General features: G+C 41.9%; 1 protein-coding gene across 3 annotated transcripts in view; it reads left to right on the forward strand.

Annotated features, from left to right (window-relative positions):
• The window catches only part of LOC128340236 (cytochrome P450 27C1), a 41,451-nt gene extending 26,050 nt beyond the window's left edge, over nt 1-15,401 (forward strand). For all 3 annotated transcript variants that reach the window (XM_053285165.1, XM_053285164.1, XM_053285163.1), the window contains exons 6-9: nt 1,825-1,991; nt 7,822-7,900; nt 12,278-12,481; nt 13,379-15,401. In XM_053285165.1, the coding sequence (XP_053141140.1) occupies nt 1,825-1,991; nt 7,822-7,900; nt 12,278-12,481; nt 13,379-13,495 (567 nt within the window). In that variant the 3' untranslated portion in view covers nt 13,496-15,401. The remainder of the gene's footprint in view (nt 1-1,824; nt 1,992-7,821; nt 7,901-12,277; nt 12,482-13,378) is intronic.
• Nucleotides 15,402-20,064: the final 4,663 nt, after the last annotated feature.

The raw sequence follows: 20,064 nt of genomic DNA on the forward strand, positions 1-20,064 counted from the left end.
TGTGTAGATGAATGAAATAGAAGCCAAGGCTTATTTAATAGTGGTATGGGGTGTGACTAGGGGGTGTAGCTGAAACAGAACACAAATGTCCATGGGCCCCAAGGGAGGGAGAGGAGGTTGGCTGGGTGACAGCTCACTCTTCCCCAGTTCACTAGCATGTCTCAGCTTCAGGTGAGAAGAGTCTTCTCCAGAAGGCGGGGAAAGAGTATCAGGCACCATTCCTCTCTTCTCCTTCCTTCCTTCCTTCCTTCCTTTCTTTCTTTCTTTCTGACTGGCTAGTGCTCAGAGTTCAGCTCACTTCTCCCTCAGCCTGACTGACATGCTCAATGATGAGGGATATGTCACTGAGCATCATTCAACCAGTCACAAGGAGAGAAGGGAAGAATGCTGCCTGATACTCCTCCCCTGCTCTCTCCCACCTGAAGCTGAGGCAGGACTGAAAAGATCTCCAGTTAAAGGATCTTAGGAAACATTTTTGAAATCTGCCTTTGTTAAAAAGAACAGGATAGAACCATAATACTCATTTTCTCTTCTTCCCCCCTCCTGCCTCATTCCATAGCAAATGGATCAGTTTACCCCCAAATCCTGTGGCAAAATCTGAGGCTCAGTAAGGCTGGCTGCTCATGTGAAGCTCCGGGATCATGGCTGATTCCGGCTCTGCCCTGCTGGGTAGCCCAGGGTTGCCCCCTGGGCTTTTGCTGAGGTAAGAGGGTGTGCGTGTGCCCTCTTACTTCAGTATCCATTTGTGTGTCTGCTCAGGCTGCCCAAGCAGATACAGAGCTGGGTGCCCAGAGACTACCTAGCTCATGGAGAAATCTCCCAATATACCGTGCTCCACACTGTGGGATTCCCGGAGGCTGGGCTGTGTTTCCCCAGCCTTCAGAACACTGGAGCAGTGCCCATCATGTGAGCGTGCAAGCAACATGGCCTCAGGCCCACACTGTATCATCTGGGGGGAAGGTAGGTGCTATCCTGCCTCCCCCACTCCCTGCCCTGACCTCAGTTTCTCAGTGCATGACCTCAGTTTCTCATGGAAAACTTTGACTGGTGTGTGTGTGACAGAGAAAGAGAGAGGTAGGTAGGTAGGTGTGTGCAAGTGTGTATATGTATGCATAGGGAACATGTGATATTCTTTACATAGGAGCAAGAGAAAGGTCAAGAATGTTTTGTTTTTCACCATGTCCTTACAGTTCTCCTGCAGCAAAGACATGGCGAGGGGGAAGAAGAAGAAGGTGGGGAACTAGGGGCCTACCTTCACTTCTTGTCCCACTCCAACCTTGCTGTGTCCTTCTCTGTCACAAGCTCCACTGCTTTTGGCCTAAACTTTAGATTTTATCTCTCCCTTTCTACAACAATGCAGAGCAGCCACAACATGCAACTCAGTTTTATCTATCTAAATATGCAGTCTAGCAGTCTGTATGATGACAAGCAGTTTTCAAATCTGTGAAAATATTTTGAAACTAACTGTTAATAATGGAACAGCTAAACACGGAGAGCATGTGCACTTTCTTGTAAGAGAATTTACAAGTAATGGAAATGTGTTTTGTAGACTATGATGGGATGCTGCTATAATCATATCAGCATCACTTACTAAGTTACTGCTATTTCATACCAGAAGGATTGGTTTTGTTGGTTGCTCTGTGTGCAGTATGATACAAAGCTCGTTAGACATGTTTGCATTGTGCCTTCAGTGATGAAGGGAAAAGTAATATGCAAACTTTGCATATTGATAGGAGTGCAGCCTTGTGTGTGTTGTTTGCTACTTAGCAAATGTTATTTCTGTTTCCGTCCCTACTGCTGCTGTTTTTTGTTTTTCCAATTTAGACTTCATTCACTTTATCCTGGGCAACATACCTGTTAGCAAAGCATCCAGAGGTACAGCACTCAGTCTATAAAGAGATAATCAGTAACCTGGGGAAAGATAAAGTCCCTGATGCAGATGATATCCCCAACTTGCCAATGATTAGAGCTCTTCTCAAAGAAACCTTAAGGTAAGTGACAGAAAACCAAGCTGACTGTTAGAACTGTTTGAGTCTTCCTTGTTACAAAGTATCTAAATTGCAGTTACTATTTAAGCTAAATTGTAATTGTGATATTTCTTTTCTTTATATCAAGGTGTATATTTCTCTTTATATCATGATTTAAAAATAACTGAACATTTCACTCTGATTGAGTAAGTGCTGTCAAGTCGGTGTTGACTCTTAGCGACCACATAGATAGATTCTCTCCAGGATGATCTGTCTTCAACTTGGCCTTTAAGGTCTCTCAGTGGTGCTTTTAAATCATGATTTGAGGCTGCATTTCTTTGCACTCTTTTGAGAGTAAAGTCTGTTGAACTCAGTGGGACTTACTTCTGAGTAAACATGCATAAGACACTGAGCTGAAAATAGGCTAAATGCAACAGAAATGCTAACTGATCATATTTGGAGCCAGATTCCCATTCCACTTTTGTACAAGTGTTAATTGGGCAGGGCGTAAGGAAAGTCTTGATCAATAGTTTGCCTCTATGTCAGAGTGGAGAAAGGCAAGACAAATAGTTAAGTGGTGAAATTTCCCTAGTCTTCTGAAGATCAGGTATCATTTCATCAGATTTTTAAAAAGCCCCTACACACATGCAGTCATCTGGGGTTTTGCAAGCTGATACAGCTTTGAGTTGAACTAGGCAGTATTATATGCAGAGATGTACTGTATAACTTTGTCACAACTGCTTTTTTTAAACAGGAAGGATTCCTTCTTGAGTGTGATTGGGATTGAAGCAGCACTTGGAATAGAGTGTTCTTAATCCATTCCTCATATGCCATTTCTCCACTCCAAATGGTTCCTTTCCAAATGGCAATGGACAACTGTGTGTTTAATCTCTTCAGATTTTCATTTGGAATCGGGGAGGGAGTCATGGGGCAGGTGATTTGGAGTGGGGAAAGAGTTAAGAACCCCTTCCTCTTGTCACTTCTTCCATTCCCTTCCCAAGTCAAGATAATGTTACATACAACTGCATATAACATCTAGTTCAGACTTTGTCATATGTGTGCAAGAAAGGTTGGGTTTCTGTCAAAGCTCCTAGTGAGTAGCATGAAGTCATAGCCCACCTTGGCACATAACAGCAAACCGCAGTTTGCCCCCATTGCCCCCGCCGTGCTCCCAGACGATCTTAATCTGGAGTCTGGGAGACTGAGAGTGGGGAGGAACTGGCTGCGTGGGCGTCCTCCTTTGCATGAAGGAAAGCCGTGGCAGCCAATCGTGAAGGAGGGAGGGAGGAACTTCCTATCCTCAACTCCGGTTTCACAGAGCAGCAGAACTCAGATGACATGATGCCACTTGTGGACCTGAGGTTACAGCAGCGAAACTGAGAGGTAACTGAAGGGTCCAATTCAGGTTTGGGGGCTAAAACCAACCTATAGTTTGGTGACAAAACAGTGGGTTTGCACATTCAGATGATCAAAATCTTGAACATCTGGCATGGTTGCCTCTGGTTTTGCATTATGTCCAAAGACAGCCATAGTCTCATAGCGAGACGAGTGCTTTAAATGGACATTTGAACTCCTGATTACTTATTTCTTAATAGCATTGTTACTGGTGAATTATGCCTGCTTTGCAGATGGATAAACAGTTTGGAGGTATAGTTAGTGAGTTTAAATAGAAAACAAAACTGTGACATTAAGTCTTACTTCTTCTCCCGATGGATGGCTGTTTGCAGTCCACCTAGAAGCAAATAAAAAACAGCTAGAGATGAATCTGCCTGTATAATGGTCTTGTGCATCTTTACTGAATTAGCACAACGCCTTATTTGATTTAGGATGGTCTTTGATTTCGGAGGGAGGGATTTTTATTCAGATTATTGAGCCAATATGTCCAATATTTTATATATTTAAAATATTTATACCTCGGCCCGCCAGTACACTACTACTCAGGGCGGCTCTCAACATTAATAAAATAGATACCATGTAAAATAAAAGATTAATAAAGTTAAACAAATTTAAAGACCAGGCTAAAAACACATTTAAAATTACATTTTTAAAAAAGTTTCAAATTAGAGGTTATTAATAAAAAGCTAAAACCTGAGGACTCTAAAAACTAAATAACCTACCCGATAAGAGTAGATAAAACATTAAAAAAGATGCTTTTAAATTGTTTTTTAAAAACACTGCGGGAAGGAGCATGGCAAAACTCTTCAGGGAGCATGTTCCAAAACCAAGGGGCCACAACAGGAAAGGCCCTGTCTTTAGTCCGTACCAACTGAATCTCTGTTAGTGGCTGGGCCATGAGCAGGGCCCTGGCAGGTTCATATGGGCAAATGCAGTCCAACAGGTACCCTGGTCCTGAGCCGTGTAGAGCTTTAAAGGTCAAGACCAGCACCTTGAATCTAACCCGGAAGCAGACTGGTAACCAATGAAGTTGCTGCTGGATGGGGGTAACACTCATGAATAGGTATGTGCACAAACCACAGTTTGAAGCGTGGTTTGAGCACTGCCTGGGAAATTCGGAAGAGAACTTTAAGGAAAATGAGAGCAGGTGCTTACCTGCTCTCCACCACCCCTTCCAGTTTCCTGCTGGGGTGGCTTGCATCCCAAAAAGCCCTGCATGCTGGGAGCATGCACATGGTGTTCTTGCATGTATGGATGCCATTTGCATGGTAAGCATGGTGTTGCTGACCACACAAATGGCACCCACACAGGTGCGGACACGCTGCATGTGCTGTCAGCACACTAGGCTTTTTGGGATGCATGCCACCACAGCAGGAAGCTGGAAGGGGTGGTGGAGATTAGGTAAGCACCTACTCTCCTTTTCCTTAAAGTTCAGTTCCGAATTTCCTGGGAGTGCTCGAATTGCACTTTGAACTACAGTTCATACACATCCCTACTCATGAAGCAACTTGCGCTCTGGACCAACTTGTGTTCTGGATCAGCTGAAGCTTCCAAACCATCTTCAAGGGCAGCCCTATGTAGGGCACATTGCAATCTGGATGTTACCAAAGCATGAGTGATGGAGGTCAGGTCCAGCTTCTCCAAGTAGGGTCGTAGCTGGTAAAAAGCAGCTCTGCACACCACCACCACCTGTGCCTCCAAGGATAGCATCAGGTCCAGAAACATTCCCAAGCTGCCGACTTGTCTTTCAGAGTGTGACCCCATCCAAGACCAGATTTACCTCACTACTCAGATTATCGGTTTTACCAACCCAGAGCACTTGTGCCTTATCTGGATTAAGTTTCAGATTCTTTGCACGCATCCAGTCCAGAAAGAGTTCAAAATTGTTGTAGTCCTTTAAATTATGGATAAACATTGGGGGATAATGTGCTCCCAATATATGTCTTCCACTGATAATATATTGCATGGAATGGTACCCTTCCTTTGTTACTCCAGTCAATTTCACTCTATGACCTAATGTTTTGAAAAAGAATAACTTCTCTCTGTTCATGCTCTCCGCATCATTCAACAACAACAACAAACATTTATATACTACTTTTCAACAAAGTTTCCAAAGTGGTTTACGTAGAGAAATAATAAATAAATAAATAAGATGGCTCCCTGTCCCCAAAGGGCTCACAATCTAAAAAGTAACAGAAGACAGACACCAGCAACAGTCACTGGAGTCGCTGGGGATGGATAGGACCAGTTGCTTTCCCCCTGCTCAATAAAGAGAATCAGCATGTTAAAAAGGTGCCTCTTTGCTCAGTTAGCAGTTAGCAATTTTGTAATCCTGTGTCACACCTGCCTGCCCTCCCTTTGTTGCCCTTTTCTATATCTTCTTCAGCTGTACTTTATTCTGGCTGAGACTGGGTGGCCTGCACACAGTATTCCAAATGTGGAGATGTATAACATGGCATTAATTAATTTTTAGACCCTTTTAAAAATCTAATATTTATTTGTTGCTGTCATCTTTTTGCCTTGAACGAGGCACCCAAAGCAGTTTACAGTTTAAAATAAACAGTGTTACAGAAGATTTACATGGTCTAAGGTTGTCAGTGGTCTTTTCAAGAGCTGAGGACAAGAGCTCCCTGGCCTGGGCACCTTCTTTCTTGCCTTCCTCTCAAGGCACGCAGGTCTCTCAGTGTCCCTGGGAAGGTGAGGGTGAGGCTGGCCCAACAATCCTCACAGGCCCGTGCTGGTCTCTATGGGAGCCAATGTTATTTTATTTATTTATTTAACACATTTTTATATTGCCCCATACGCAAGTCCTTGGGCGGTTCACAATCTAAAAACACAACAATTAAACATTAACAAAAAATACAGTTTAAAATACAGATACAAACTCTAAAACTTAAAATTATAAACTAGTTATGTGTTCCCCTGGCCTGGGTACATATTTCTTGCCTTTTTCCTTTCCTTCCTCTCAGGGGTCTTTCAGTGTCTCTGGGAAGGTAGGGGAGGGACTGCCCCAGTGTTAAATTCGCCTTCTTTGCTGCTACAGCACACTGAGTTGGTATCTTCAGTGAGCTGTCTGTAATGTACTCAAGGTCTGTTTCTATCATGGTTTCAGCCAATTTAGATCTTATCATTACATATGTGAAGCTAGATTGTGTGTGTGTGTCTGTGTCTGAGTATTTATCACTTTGCCACTTCCATTGAATCTCCTCTGTCACTGGGCAGATTTAATCAGTCAGTTTAGATACCTTCTTTTGGAGATCTTCACAGTCTCTAGGATTTTGCCCTCCTGAACAATTTGATGTTATCTGTAAACTTTGTTCCCTCATGATCAGTTCCTTTAAGAACAGGTTAAATGGCACAAGTCCTGAGACAGATCCCTGTTTAATTGCGTGCACGGGGGGGAAATGTTGGTTTCCCCCCATCCTCTGCTTCCAGTAATGTAACCAGTACTGAGGCCCAGTCCTCTTATCCGATGAATGCTAAGTTTTCATAGAGAGTCCTGAGGGCTTTGTCAAAGGCTTTATGGAAGTTCAAGTGTACACTCTTTGGGATTACATACTAATATAATATGTATAATATGTACGGAAACTACAATTAGTACAAAATGCGGCAGCCAGGTTGGTCTCCAGGTCATCTCGAAGAGACCTTATTACTCCTATATTACAGGAGTTGCACTGGCTGCCAATAAGTTTCCGGGCAAAATACGAAGTGTTGGTTATAACCTATAAAGCCCTAAACAGCTTAGGCCCATGGTACTTAAGAGAGCGTCGTCTTCTGCATGATCCCCATTGCCCACTGCATACATCAGGGGAGGCTTGTCTGTGGCTACCTTCATGTCATCTGGTGGCCACCCAGGGCCACCCTTCTCTGTTGTCGCCCCAAGATTTGGAATGCGCTTCCCATGGGAATAAGAGTCTCCCCATCTCTAGCAGCTTTTAAAAAGTGTCTAAAGACTCATCTTTTTACCCAGGCCTTTTAGCTTTTTAACTTTTTAACTTTTGGATTGTTTATTGATTTGTTTTAAACCGTTTTTAGTGTTTAATTAATTTTAATGTTTTGTTTTGGAGAGGAGAGCTGGTCTTGTGGTAGCAAGCATGACTTGTCCCCATAGCTAAGCAGGGTCTGCCCTGGTTGCATATGAATGGGAGACTTGATGTGTGAGCACTACAAGATATTCCCCTCAGGGGATGAAGCCGCTCTGGGAGGAGCAGAAGTTCCCTCCCTGACTTCTCCAAGATAGGGCTGAGAGAGATTCCTGCCTGCAACCTTGGAGAAGCCACTGCCAGTTTGTGAAGACAATACTGAGCTAGATAGACCAATGGTCTGACTCAGTATATGGCAGATTCCTATGTTTTTGTTTGCCATGAACCTCCCTGAGACCTTGAGTTGGGGCAGTATAAAAATGCACTAGCTAAATAAATAAATAAATAAATAATATCTAATTGACTCTTATTTGTAGGTTATTTCCAGTATTACCAGGAAATGGTAGAGTAACCCAGAAAGAGATGATTGTTGGAGGATACTTGATACCTAAAGGGGTGAGTTGTACAATGCCATTATTTTTATTATTTAGATAGTGCCATCTGAGTACGTGATCATTACACAGAGTGAGAAGATTGGTCCCCATCCCAAAGGGCTCACAATTTAAAAGAGACACAGTGAAGACCACACACAGGAAAAAAAGGGATGTGGAAGCAAGGAATTGCTATGGGGGAAATATGCGATTACTTTATGCATACTTATTTAGACTCAGTTACAGAATCATATGGGTATTAGGGGTTTGGACCAAAGGCGTCATGGAAAATGTGAGTTTTGAGAAGGTATTTGAAGGAAGCAAGAGAGTGGCATCATGGAAGCAAAATGGAAGGGAGAAATGGCAGAGGGAAATGATACTTTGGGGAAATGGCAGAGGGAAATGATACTTTGGCTGAGGGTGGTAGAGCTGGATGTGCGAAGATCATAGGCAGGGATGTATTGAGATGTGACAATGGAGAGTTGTTGGGAGTGAGACCATGGAGGGCTTTGAAGGAAAACATGAGAAACTTATGCAGGATCTGACAACAGGCGGTGTTGGGATTTTAGGAAGGGTGTGATGTCGTCTGAGTGATAAGAATGGATGACCTTTGTAGCAAAATGCTGGATACTGGTAAGGGGACTGAGCTGAGACAATGGGAGACCAGAGAAGAGAAGATTAAAGTAATGGAGACTACCAGGGCAAAAGTATTGGGAAAGGATTAACCAAAAGAGTATAAGGAATAAATGAAATGTGGAAAAAACCACATCCACTAATGTGACTCTTCCTGAGCCCTAAATCAAGAATACTTGATGAACACCTTTAGCAACTCTGGCTTGTTCCTTCTCTTGTTCTGGTCATAGTTAGGGATGTGCGGAACCGGTCTGGCGGTTCAGTCTGGGGGTTTGGGATCGAAACCGCCCCCCGCCCCTCGTGGTTCCGTCAGACTGGGACCAGACTGCTGGGTCCGGACCAGTCCACGATTTTTTTTAATTTAAAAAAAAATGTTAAGGAAGTACCTGTAGCCCCTTCGGGGGGGCTTGCTCTAGCTGGGGGGGTTCAGCGCAGGTTCCCTCTCCCCCCGCTGGCCTTCCTCATCACCACCACGGCTGGTAACGAAAGCCTTTTTCACGCTTTTGGGCCTCTGTACAAGCGAGCGGCCGCAGAGAGCATTTGTGCATGCGGCGGTGATGAGGAAGGCCTGTGGGGGGAGAGGGAACCCGCACACACACACACACCCGCGGCTACAGCAAGCCCCCCAAAGGGTCTACAGGTACTTCCTTAACATTACAAATAAAAAATAAATTGCGGACCGGACCGGGGGGTGGGGTTTAGATGGGGGCCGGACTGAACTGGCCTGGTTCCGTTCGAGGCCAATTTGGCCTCGTACCGAACCGGGCCAGATGGTTCCGTGCACACCCCTAGTCATAGTACAGGCCTAGGGTTCAATCCAGCTTGGTTCTTCTGTGATTTCAGCTCTTGCTACAGCCAGAGCACTGATTCTCTCAGCCTGGGCTTATGACTTCTTCAGCTTTGACTGGTCTCATCTCCTCCACTTGAACTGGACTCAGTTCCTTCAGCTTTCCAACATTACTTCTAGTCCTCCTGACTTTGATTGACTCTGATCAACTTCAGCTGTGACTTCAGCTCTGATTCTCCAGGATTCAAACTATGTCTGACTTCTTCCAGACCTCTCCAACTCTGACTAACTCCCTGCTAAAGCAGCCTCCTATATATTCACACAAATTGTCCCCACAGTTCGTTGAAACAATACAATCCATATTACACAAAGTTCCCTCCATTTTTCAAAATTTCCCTTCAAAATTAAACTGCCAAACAGTTCTTTCTCAAAGTGAAACTAAAAAACAGCAGGCATGAACTCTTGACCCTGACATTTTTTCATGCATAGGGATTTGCAAGCATATTAACACAGAAATCCTATTTACAATAATGAAGAGGTTTGTACATATGAATACAATTTTACAAGGGCTCCTTTACAACAAGAAGAGGTTTGGGAATATCAATTCAATTCATTTACAATTCAAGGGTTTATTTTACAAAAACCAAGAGGTCTAGGTCTCATTGCTCCACAGCTTCATTCACTATACCACTGAATGAGGAAATCTCAACGTTCTGGTAGCTCTGTATAAGAAACCTCTTGAACCATTCATTCTGGTCTGGCCCCATTTCCTCCAACTTCAGCTGTTGCTCTTGCTCACTGTTCCAAATGAGCTTTGAGAACAAGCTGCACTGCAGACCACGCAAGTGCAACAGTGCCAAACATGACCTCTGCTTATGTAGCTGGGGAAGACTGTGGTATGCAAGGTTGCTTATTGCCTTGGAGTCATAGTCAGAGGGGGAAATATAGCTCTGCACGCATGTGTTATCCATGTGGAGATGCTGCTGTAGTAGATTAAAGCAGTTTCCCATCTTCTGTTATCTGATCATGCTTCTCATGCCCTGTCTGGATTAGAAATCAGTGTTGCTGGTTTCTGAAAAATGGCCCATGTGAGCCTGAAGTTGTAGATGAATCAGCATTTCAACCATCCTTTCCCAAAAAAAGGAAGGTAATTGAGGGGTACAAAAATCATAAATATCAGTGTTGAACTGTAAGAAAAAAATTGAAGAGCCACAATCAAGTGATACCTATACCAAAATGATGCAAGGTCTTGAGCACTAAGTTTTTGAGTACTTCAGTTAATAAAGTGGTAACTAATAAATCTGATAAATCAAAAGCAACATTTGATTTTCCTTTATGTGAGAGTATGCCAAATTTAGGGATGTGTCTCGTGAAAAGCACTATCCACTTGAATTTGCCTTGAGACACAGATGCTATATTAGTAGTGGGGGTATGCAAGCTGGCTTGGTTCGAGCTGGGCTCGACATTGAATCGGACTGGCCTTCGCGGCTCTGAGTTTGATCCGGGCTAGGCCAGCGTGGTGTAGTGGTTACAGTGCTGGACTAGGACCGGGGAGACCCGGGTTCAAATACCCATTCAGCCATGAAACTTGCTGGGTGACTCTGGGCGAGTCACTTCTCTCTCAGCCTAACTTACTTCACAGGGTTGTTGTGAGGAGAAACCTAAGTACTCAGTACACTGCTCTGGGCTCCTTGGAGGAAGAGCGGGATATAAAATGTTAAAAATAAAATAAATAAAACTGAGCCAATTTGGTGCTCTATTGGTATAGGGGAATCTGGTGAGGATTCACCTTTACCAGTAGAGGGATGAGGGGCTTCCCTAAACCTAGAGGGAGTGGGAGGGGAATGAGTTATTACAAGTCACAGCAGTGAGGGGGACAACAGTTGTGGTGGTAGCTCCTCAGCCACTGCTGGTCCAGTTCAGGCCTTCTTCAGCCCAATTTGGGTCTCTGCACATGCATGGGAGTCACACAAATAACCTCTGTTCATGCACAGAGGTCACTAAAATGGTCCCTGCACATGCACAGAGGCCCAAATCAGGCTGCCACCAGCCTGGGCTACTCTGGAGGAATTTGCGTAGTCACGCAAATGGCCTCTGTGCATTTACAGAGGTCACTAAAATGGTCCCTGCACATGCACAGAGGCCCAAATCAGGCTGCCACCAGCCTGGGCTACTCTAGAGGAATTTGCGTGGTCACACAAATGGCCTCTGTGCATGTGAGGTCACTAACATGCACTGAGATCACTAAAATGGCCCCCACACATGCACAGACGCTGGAACAAAGCCAAAGAAGGCCTGAACTGGACTATTGGTGGCCCAGGTTACTCTGGAGGAGGCCAGTGGGGGTAAGGGAGAGCCGCCATCTCTAAGACATAAAAGTACTAACTCAACCCCCTCCCACCCCCTCTAGGTTTAGGGAAGCCCCCCTACCTCTTTCCTGATAAAGTGGAATCATCACCAGATTCCCCTTTTACCTGTAGTGCTCCGATCCAGTTCAAACTGGTTTGGCGGTCCAGTCCGACCAGTGCCAAAACTGCGTCGGGTTCATTCAAATCCGGTCCATATTCAAACTGAACTGGCCTGGCCGGTTTTGTGCACATCCCTAATTGTGACATGTGCTGGCTGCTTAAGAGGGATCTGAATAGGCAACCTCTGGCTGTAGGATTCATTCATTTTGTTTAGAAGAATCAGGAGAACACAACAGATTTTGCAATATTAACCCCCCTCCCCCCCACAAAGATATAGTTATCAATGTTAAGTTTATACGCATGTGTTATTTCTGTTTTGTCTTTGGTTTGGTATCTTGGCTAGCTCAGTGCCTTTTTAGCAATAATTATGTTTTATTACATCAATGAACAGTCTGTTTGTGTGTGTGTGAGGAAACGTATATTTGTCCTACTGTTTTGGTATTTTGAAAACTATATGTGTTTTATGGATTTTGGGGATTAGTAGATATATAGTATACTATATTTGTTTCATCAGACTCAGCTGGCACTTTGTCATTATGCTACATCATATCAGGAAGAGAATTTTCCATTAGCAAATGAATTCCAACCTGAGCGCTGGCTAAGGAAAAGCAATATGGACAGAGTGGATAACTTTGGTTCCATCCCCTTTGGTTATGGTATTCGAAGCTGTATAGGAAAGAGAATTGCTGAACTGGAAATCCACCTTGCATTAATACAGGTAAGTGGGTTATCGATACATAGTTTCTTGCTATCTAAAATATTTAAAATTTATGTCAATTTTTATTTTAAAAACATAGATAAATCCTCCAATTCATCACTTTAGAATGTTTTAGGTGTTTACAGTTTAACATCTCTGTACATAATGTATTTTCAGAATTGGGGCCTATAAATGCAGTGGCAGTAAGTAATTTACAGTATAATCCTATGCATGTTTACTCAGAAGTAACTCCCACTATATAAAATGGGACTTACTCTTAGAAAAGTGTACTCAGTGGATTTACTTCTGAGTAGACATGTATTGCTATTTTTCTGGACCTTCCAGAAACAAATATTCAGGGAGAGAGCATGTAGAATTTAAGAAATCTGCTTGCAGCCCATTCTGGCACACAAGGATATGTAGACTGGGATGAAGGACCAAACAACTCAGTTCTTCCAGCATGCACTAATCTCATAGCCAGTGCAGTGATTAATTTCTAAAAGAGATTCTGGGCATCAAGCTGTCAAGTAGGCAAAATAGATTTTCATTGGTGATAGCCAGTGGCTTAGAGGGATTTAAAAAATAACTCAAAAAATTCATAGAGGATGGGTATATCAGTGACTATTAGTCACGATGACTGCATGGAACATCCATGTTCAGAGGCAGTGAATACTAGTTGCCGGAGACAAATGGTGGGGAAAGGCATGCCCTGCTTGTGGGCTTTCCAGAAGAATCCAGCTGGTCACTTTGGGAAATAATAGATAACCACTTGGACTGCTCCACCGGGTCTTCTCTTCTCTTATAAAATGTTCACTGGATTTTACAAGAAGTAGGCTGTTGGATCTTATTGGGGACAATTGCTGATTTTCTCACACTGGATTTGTACTCATTTTAGTATTTTTCCATCTTTTTCCCTAGCTGCTTCAAAGTTTTGAAATAAAATGTTCCCCCAAAACTAAATCAGTTCGTGCCAAAACCCATGGACTATTGACTCCTGGAGATCTAATCAGTGTGAAGTTTGCTGACAGGAAATGACAGTAGGACCTTCAGGAAGCTCACAGCATACTCCACAGTCTGACTGCTGATTGGAAGGTGCTAATGATTTTTTTAGCCCCTGTGGGATTTCTGTAATCAAGCATTAGATGCCTCCCTAGAGGTTTATCTATATCCTGATAGTTTTATGTATATTCACATGGAACATTAAGGAAGTACAAACTGAACCAATTCCTTTTTTAAAATTTATGATGAGAATCCAGTTTACCTTTGAGTGAGACAGTAAAAGCAAGAAGTTCAACATTATACACTTTACAAACAATGTATTGCATTCCTGTGAGAGGAAGAACTGAGATGTTCAGTTTATCCACCACAACATATCTAGATTCAAGTAAATGATAAACTCACAATTTGGTTATCACCTCCTTTTAAGCAATTACCTAAGAAGATAGATAAGAAGCTATGATCTGATCATAAGGTAACTGATAGCAATTTTAGACCATATAAAATGGTGACAGCATGAATAACATGCAAACTCAGTCTTAAAGAAAAGCATTCCTTTGTGTGATGGTTCGCAAACACTGATTTGCGATGGTTTTTTTCTTCTCTTAAGTAACTTTTTGGGAATTCTGACTCTGAATATAGTTCCTTTTCAAATAGATTTGGAGGTGTATTAAGAATAATCCATCAAAAATTAGGGGAACAATTTGAAATACATTTTAAAGAAAATTATTTTATTTGCAGCCTATGTAGATTCACAGGTTTTATCCCCTTAAAGAGTTTTTAATGAAGTAAAAGGTTTTTTTTAAAAAATAAAAATAAAAATAAAATAAAATATGGAAGGAACATAAGGCTTATGTAAAATTTAGTGAGTAAGCCACATAAATGGTGAGAGAATACAATTTTATATTTGTTCCATTTTTATTCAGTTACTACAAATATAGGTTTCTTTTTAAAAATGACGGTTTTGCTTTAATATCCTGACAGGTTTTTTTAATTGCAAGCAGAATATACTTTACACAAAGCTTTGTTATATTTGTGTGGGTTGCTGCCCTCTCTAGGACAGAGACATAAATGCCACAGTGTTTTGTACTTGAGAATTAATGCACTTTGTAAGTTGCTTATCTAAGCAATTTTGTATAGCTAATGGCAACTAAAGGATAAGTTTGTGTTGAAACTTTTGACATTATGGGTTTGAAGGACAGCAGTGTGACTTTTATGCAGAAATTATTGTAAGGGAAAATGAACATTTGAAGCTGCCTTCTACTGAGTCATATCATTGGTCCATCTAATTCAGTATTATCTACACTGACTGGCAGGGGCTGTCCAGGGTTTCAGACAGAACCCTTCCCCAGCCCTGCCTGGAGACTTTCTGCAGGCAAAGCATCTGCTCTGCCACTGAGATATAGCCTTTCAGCCTTTAACCAAAAAGGGTTGTTGTTAACAAGATTGAACATGCATATTTTAAAGTCATATTGACTATGTGCCTATAACAGACTACAACGATACTTTAAACATTTAGATTAGATATTTCTGGAAAGCTGATCCTCCTGCGTCCACCATAATACTCACTAATCCCAGCTTTGCACTAATTTTCCAATTCTGTGAGAAGGAATATGCCCAACTTTCTCAGGAACCTCTTCTGTATCTCTGGGCATCATCTAGAAGAAAAAGCTCAGAGAATCAAAGCTTGCTTGCCTTCTGTAGCTAGGTCTGCTTCTAGCACAATTCCTGAAGCTGATCAAGTAGGGATCAAAGAGTTACTGTAAGCTCTGATTCTCAACTTGAATGGATCTGCATTTTGGACTGTTACATTAGCATTTGGCTCTGTTTTTATTTTTAATCTAATATTGTTAATGGTAAACTTTTGTAAGTTAATATTTCATATTATATAAAAAGGAATTCAGAAAAGAACATTTCAATAAATTCTTATCATTAATAGTTTGAATTTGAGAAAGTGTCTTTTTGTTCACCATAATAAAATATTTATGTATCAGCCCTGTTTTTGTCTGAAATTGTTGCGATAGTCTTCTCTATCATTATTTACTTTAAAAGCAGACATTACAAGCCTTTCCTGCCTTACAACCTGCAAACCAAATTAACTGCAACTCACCAATTCTATTTACACACACTTTTTTTTAATGCTTATCAAATGGAAGGATCACCTTTCCAACAGCAAAAATTAATCAGGTATTTGAGATTTTCTTTTGCCTTCTGACTTCTAAAGACAAAAGCACAGCTAATTCAGGCAGTCATCAAAGGACCAATGTAACACTTGTGACTTTTCCCTAAGGGAGAAAGTGTGTAGTCAGTCATATAATAGGGAGACTCTGAGGACAACAGAGCAAAGATACATCCTGTTATATTGTACACAATGTCCAGCAACACGCACACAAACACTTCATCTTAGCCAAAAGGTTGAGAAGCTTTTAAAGAATGAGACACAGAGAAATGGTGCCTGGGAGAGAAATCAAAGACATCAAGCTATGTAGCCACCTGTTGCTAGATCAGAATGGTTAACAGATTAAGGGCACAAGGAATTCAGACTCCAGCCCTTCAGGCTCTGGGGCATATCCTGAGTGCTGTAACACCTATCCTCATTCTGTGATCCCATACCATACCATACCATACCCATTAGCATGTCTCTGTTCTACATTAAGTTATCCCCATCAATATAAGGCACAAGTGGAAAATGCAATGAAATTGTCGCATCCAGTCTGAAACTTGTGTTGCATTGGTAGAAAAGGGACACATTGATGGGCAGCAGAAAGTTGAAATGCAAGGTTGGGAGGGTCTTATCAGAACAGCTTTTGTGTTTTCTTGTTTGGTATAGTATATTTTATTGCTTTCACAATAAAAGTGTTTTTCTTTTGGTAATGGTTTGTTTCTTATTGTATTTAGGCCGTCTTCCCTTTGTTTTTGTGTTGTGCATTATCTCCCCCTTTTTTTCTTTATATATCCTTTACCTGGTGTTGTAAGTGCTGAGACCAACTGTCACCCACTGTTAATGATTTTCCTTGCTCACCCGCTTCTCCCAGTTCCTCCTCTCACTCTTCTCCCTGCAAACTTCCAGCGTTATTTGCTGTGTCCTGTTGATTGACAGATGGAGAAGAAACACCTTTTGGAACTTTCATGCATGCATTCCATGGCTGCAAAGTATATAAGCTCTCTCTGCTTTGCGGGGAGTGTTTTTGTTCGGGGGTGGGGGAGGCCAGACTTTCCCCCCAAACTAATATTTTTTGGCACATCTGATGATCCCTCCCAACACCCCCAAATGCCACTCTACCCTCAACAGTGGAGACTCTGTGCCTATCCACATGGTCCATTAGCAGACAGCAATGTATTAATAGATGCTCCTCCATCAATCTAAGGTATACTCCATCTGTAAAACTACCACATGTTTATCACACTCCTGGAAAATCTGTAAAGTAACAACAGTGTCTCCTAATTTTTAAAGCATTTTTTAAAGCATTAAACCTATCAACCCTAGGTTTCCCAAACCCCAATCCAATGCATCCCCACAGACCATACTAATGGCATGCATTAGTATGGTCTGACTATCCATTCGTCAGGATGTCAGCCAGTGAGATTTAAATAATGACTAGCTTTCTCTGAATTGGAGCCCATATCTTATTTTGCCTTTGAATATTTTCTGTCTTGGCTTGGCTTGTACAGTGAAAATGTTTTATCTATGTTGGCTCCCTCTCGGTCAGAATGTGATTTCTTTCCTAAGGAAAGAAAAGTCCATTAGAGACTGTTGAAATCCTATTTCTGAATTTGGCCAGGAAAGTGCTAGATTCAAATATCTGGTTTTCCAAGAGTATACTAAGCCGTTCTCAAAACATAGCAGACCTTCTTCCTTCCTATGTCCCACTATTCCATATTATGTTTTATTTTTCCTCCCCGCTGTCAATATAGCTCCCCTCCACTAGGCACAGGACTTCTTTGGATGGCATGGACTCAGTTTTATTTCCCTCTCCCATGTACCTAAGTTGGGATCTAAGCTGATCTAAAGCATTTATATTTTATTTTTATTTTATTAACCACACTCTGTCCTGTGTGCAGAGATTTTAAGCACAGAAATCCATTCAAAAGCACACTTTCTCTTCAGAAGAATGACACTTGCTTGTCTGCATGAGCCTAAGTGAAGATGAGGATGTGCTACTCCTCCCAGATCTTCAAGAACGTGTGTGTGTTCATGCCACCTCTTTTAAAAATATATTTCCTCTTTCTTGAATTGACCATTTTCAAGTATTTAGTATTGCCCTTGAATAGTTTCCTGATTGCACTCACCCACAACAGATGGGTGGTAACTAATTAGACAATATGTAGGTGTCATTGTATCTACCCGCAGGGTAAGCCCTTTTTATATTTTGCCTTAAGAGAAAGGAAGGAAGCAAGGAAGACTAGCAATGCATTGGTGTAATAGTAGCAAGTTCAAGGCTAACAGTATAGTCACATGAGCGGGGGAGGAAGTGGCGATTTTTGACAATTTCCCCTTCCCTCTGAAGCCCATGGTGTTACCCAAAAATTTGTTCCCAAGATCTGCGTTGTTTTCAGGGACATATTTTTGTGGTGCTCAGTGGGCTTCAGAGGGAAGGCGAGAGCATTGAAAATCTCCCCAGCTCATGCCACAGTGTTCCGTAGTATGGAAGTCAGCACTCTGCCTGAAGGCTCCTCAGAGGCATCTGGTGGGTCACTGTGAAATGGGATGCTGGACTAGATAGGTCTTGGGCCTGATCCAGCAGGTCTGTTCTTATGTTCTTATACACCAACACAGTGCTATTTGGCCATCAGATACCTTTTAAACAAAATATCCAAGTGAAAATACGTAACCTATTGTTCAGTTGCTCTAGTGCAAGTAGCAGTTGCCACGTTTGTGCAAATAGGCTCCTGAAAATTAAAGAGACCAAATGGGAGTGAGGTCAGCAAACACTAGGCATGCTGGTCCGCCAAGAAGGATAAAACAGGGGAAGCTGCACTAAAGGAGAGGAGCAGAAGACAGAGAATGAAAAAATTACATCATCCAAGACAATTATTTATAATGGTAATGGGATGTTCTTAGGAAGAAATAATCTGCTACACCTATCAATAAAGAAAATATTTTTGAAATGTCTTTGAAATGTCTTCTACCAGTGGTCTAACTCTCACCTCTTCATTCATTACTCTCCTCAGCATCCTGTGGTAAGTTACAGGTGAAACTCGGAAAATTAGAATATCGTGCAAAAGTCCATTAATTTCAGTAATGCAAATTAAAAGGTGAAACTGATATATGAGACAGACGCATTACATGCAAAGCGAGATAAGTCAAGCCTTAATTTGTTATAATTGTGATGATCATGGCGTACAGCTCATGAAAACCCCCAATCCACAATCTCAGAAAATTAGAATATTACATGGAACCAAGAAGACAAGGATTGAAGAATAGAACAATATCAGACCTCTGAAAAGTATACAGTGTACTGTGCTTGATTGGCCAGCAAACCCGCCTGACCTGACCCCATAGAGAATCTATGGGGCATTGCCAAGAGAAGGATGAGAGACATGAGACCAAACAATGCAGAATTGCTGAAGGCCGCTAATGAAGCATCCTGGTCTTCCATAATACCTCATCAGTGGCACAGGCTGATAGCATCCATGCCACGCCGCATTGAGGCAGTAATTGCTGCAAAAGGGGCCCAAACCAAGTACTGAATACATATGCATGCTTATAGTTTTCAGAGGTCCAATATTGTTCTATTCTTCAATCCTTGTCTTCTTGGTTCCATGTAATATTCTAATTTTCTGAGATTGTGGATTGGGGGTTTTCATGAGCTGTATGCCATGATCATCACAATTATAACAAATTAAGGCTTGACTTATCTCGCTTTGCATGTAATGCGTCTGTCTCATATATCAGTTTCACCTTTTAATTTGCATTACTGAAATTAATGGACTTTTGCACGATATTCTAATTTTCCGAGTTTCACCTGTATGTTGGGTCCACCTCTGGAATGCCTCTGATTTTCCCATTCCCAGCTGGCAATATAGTATCATACATGCTTGATTTAGATAATATTTTAAACTAATATTGCAATATAAATTATTCCTGCCAATGAAGAGCACCATCAGTCAACAAGAACCACCACCACAGGGTGTAATGACTGGTGTGCAAAGTTAGTGAATCAGCAAGTTGCAGGGTGCAGAAGGAAGGTTTTGGCACACCACTTGTTTCCATTATGTTCCCTATGACATCATGCCTTGCTGTATAATGATCTTGGCTAGGTATTTACAGATCCTACAAAGCCTGTGCCTTGCTGGAATCTGGGATTTGTACATAATAATAGCAACCTCTTGGCCCTGGGAATGATGTAGCTATTCTGTTTAAAGCATTACTGATTATTTTTTGTCATTACAAACAGTGTTCCCCCTAACAGGGAATCCCAGATGTTGTTGACTACAACTCCTAGAATCCCCAAGCAAAAGCTATTGCAGCTGGGGATTCTGGGAGTTGTAGTCAACAACACCTGGGAGTTCCTGTTAGAGGGAACACTGGTTACAAAATTCATGGTGTCACATATGAAAATGTGCATGGACAGAAATCTCACATTAACTCTGGGTCTTAGCCATTG

Source organism: Hemicordylus capensis, chromosome 1 (genome assembly GCF_027244095.1).
Source record: "Hemicordylus capensis ecotype Gifberg chromosome 1, rHemCap1.1.pri, whole genome shotgun sequence".
Taxonomy (NCBI): Eukaryota; Metazoa; Chordata; class Lepidosauria; order Squamata; family Cordylidae; genus Hemicordylus; species Hemicordylus capensis.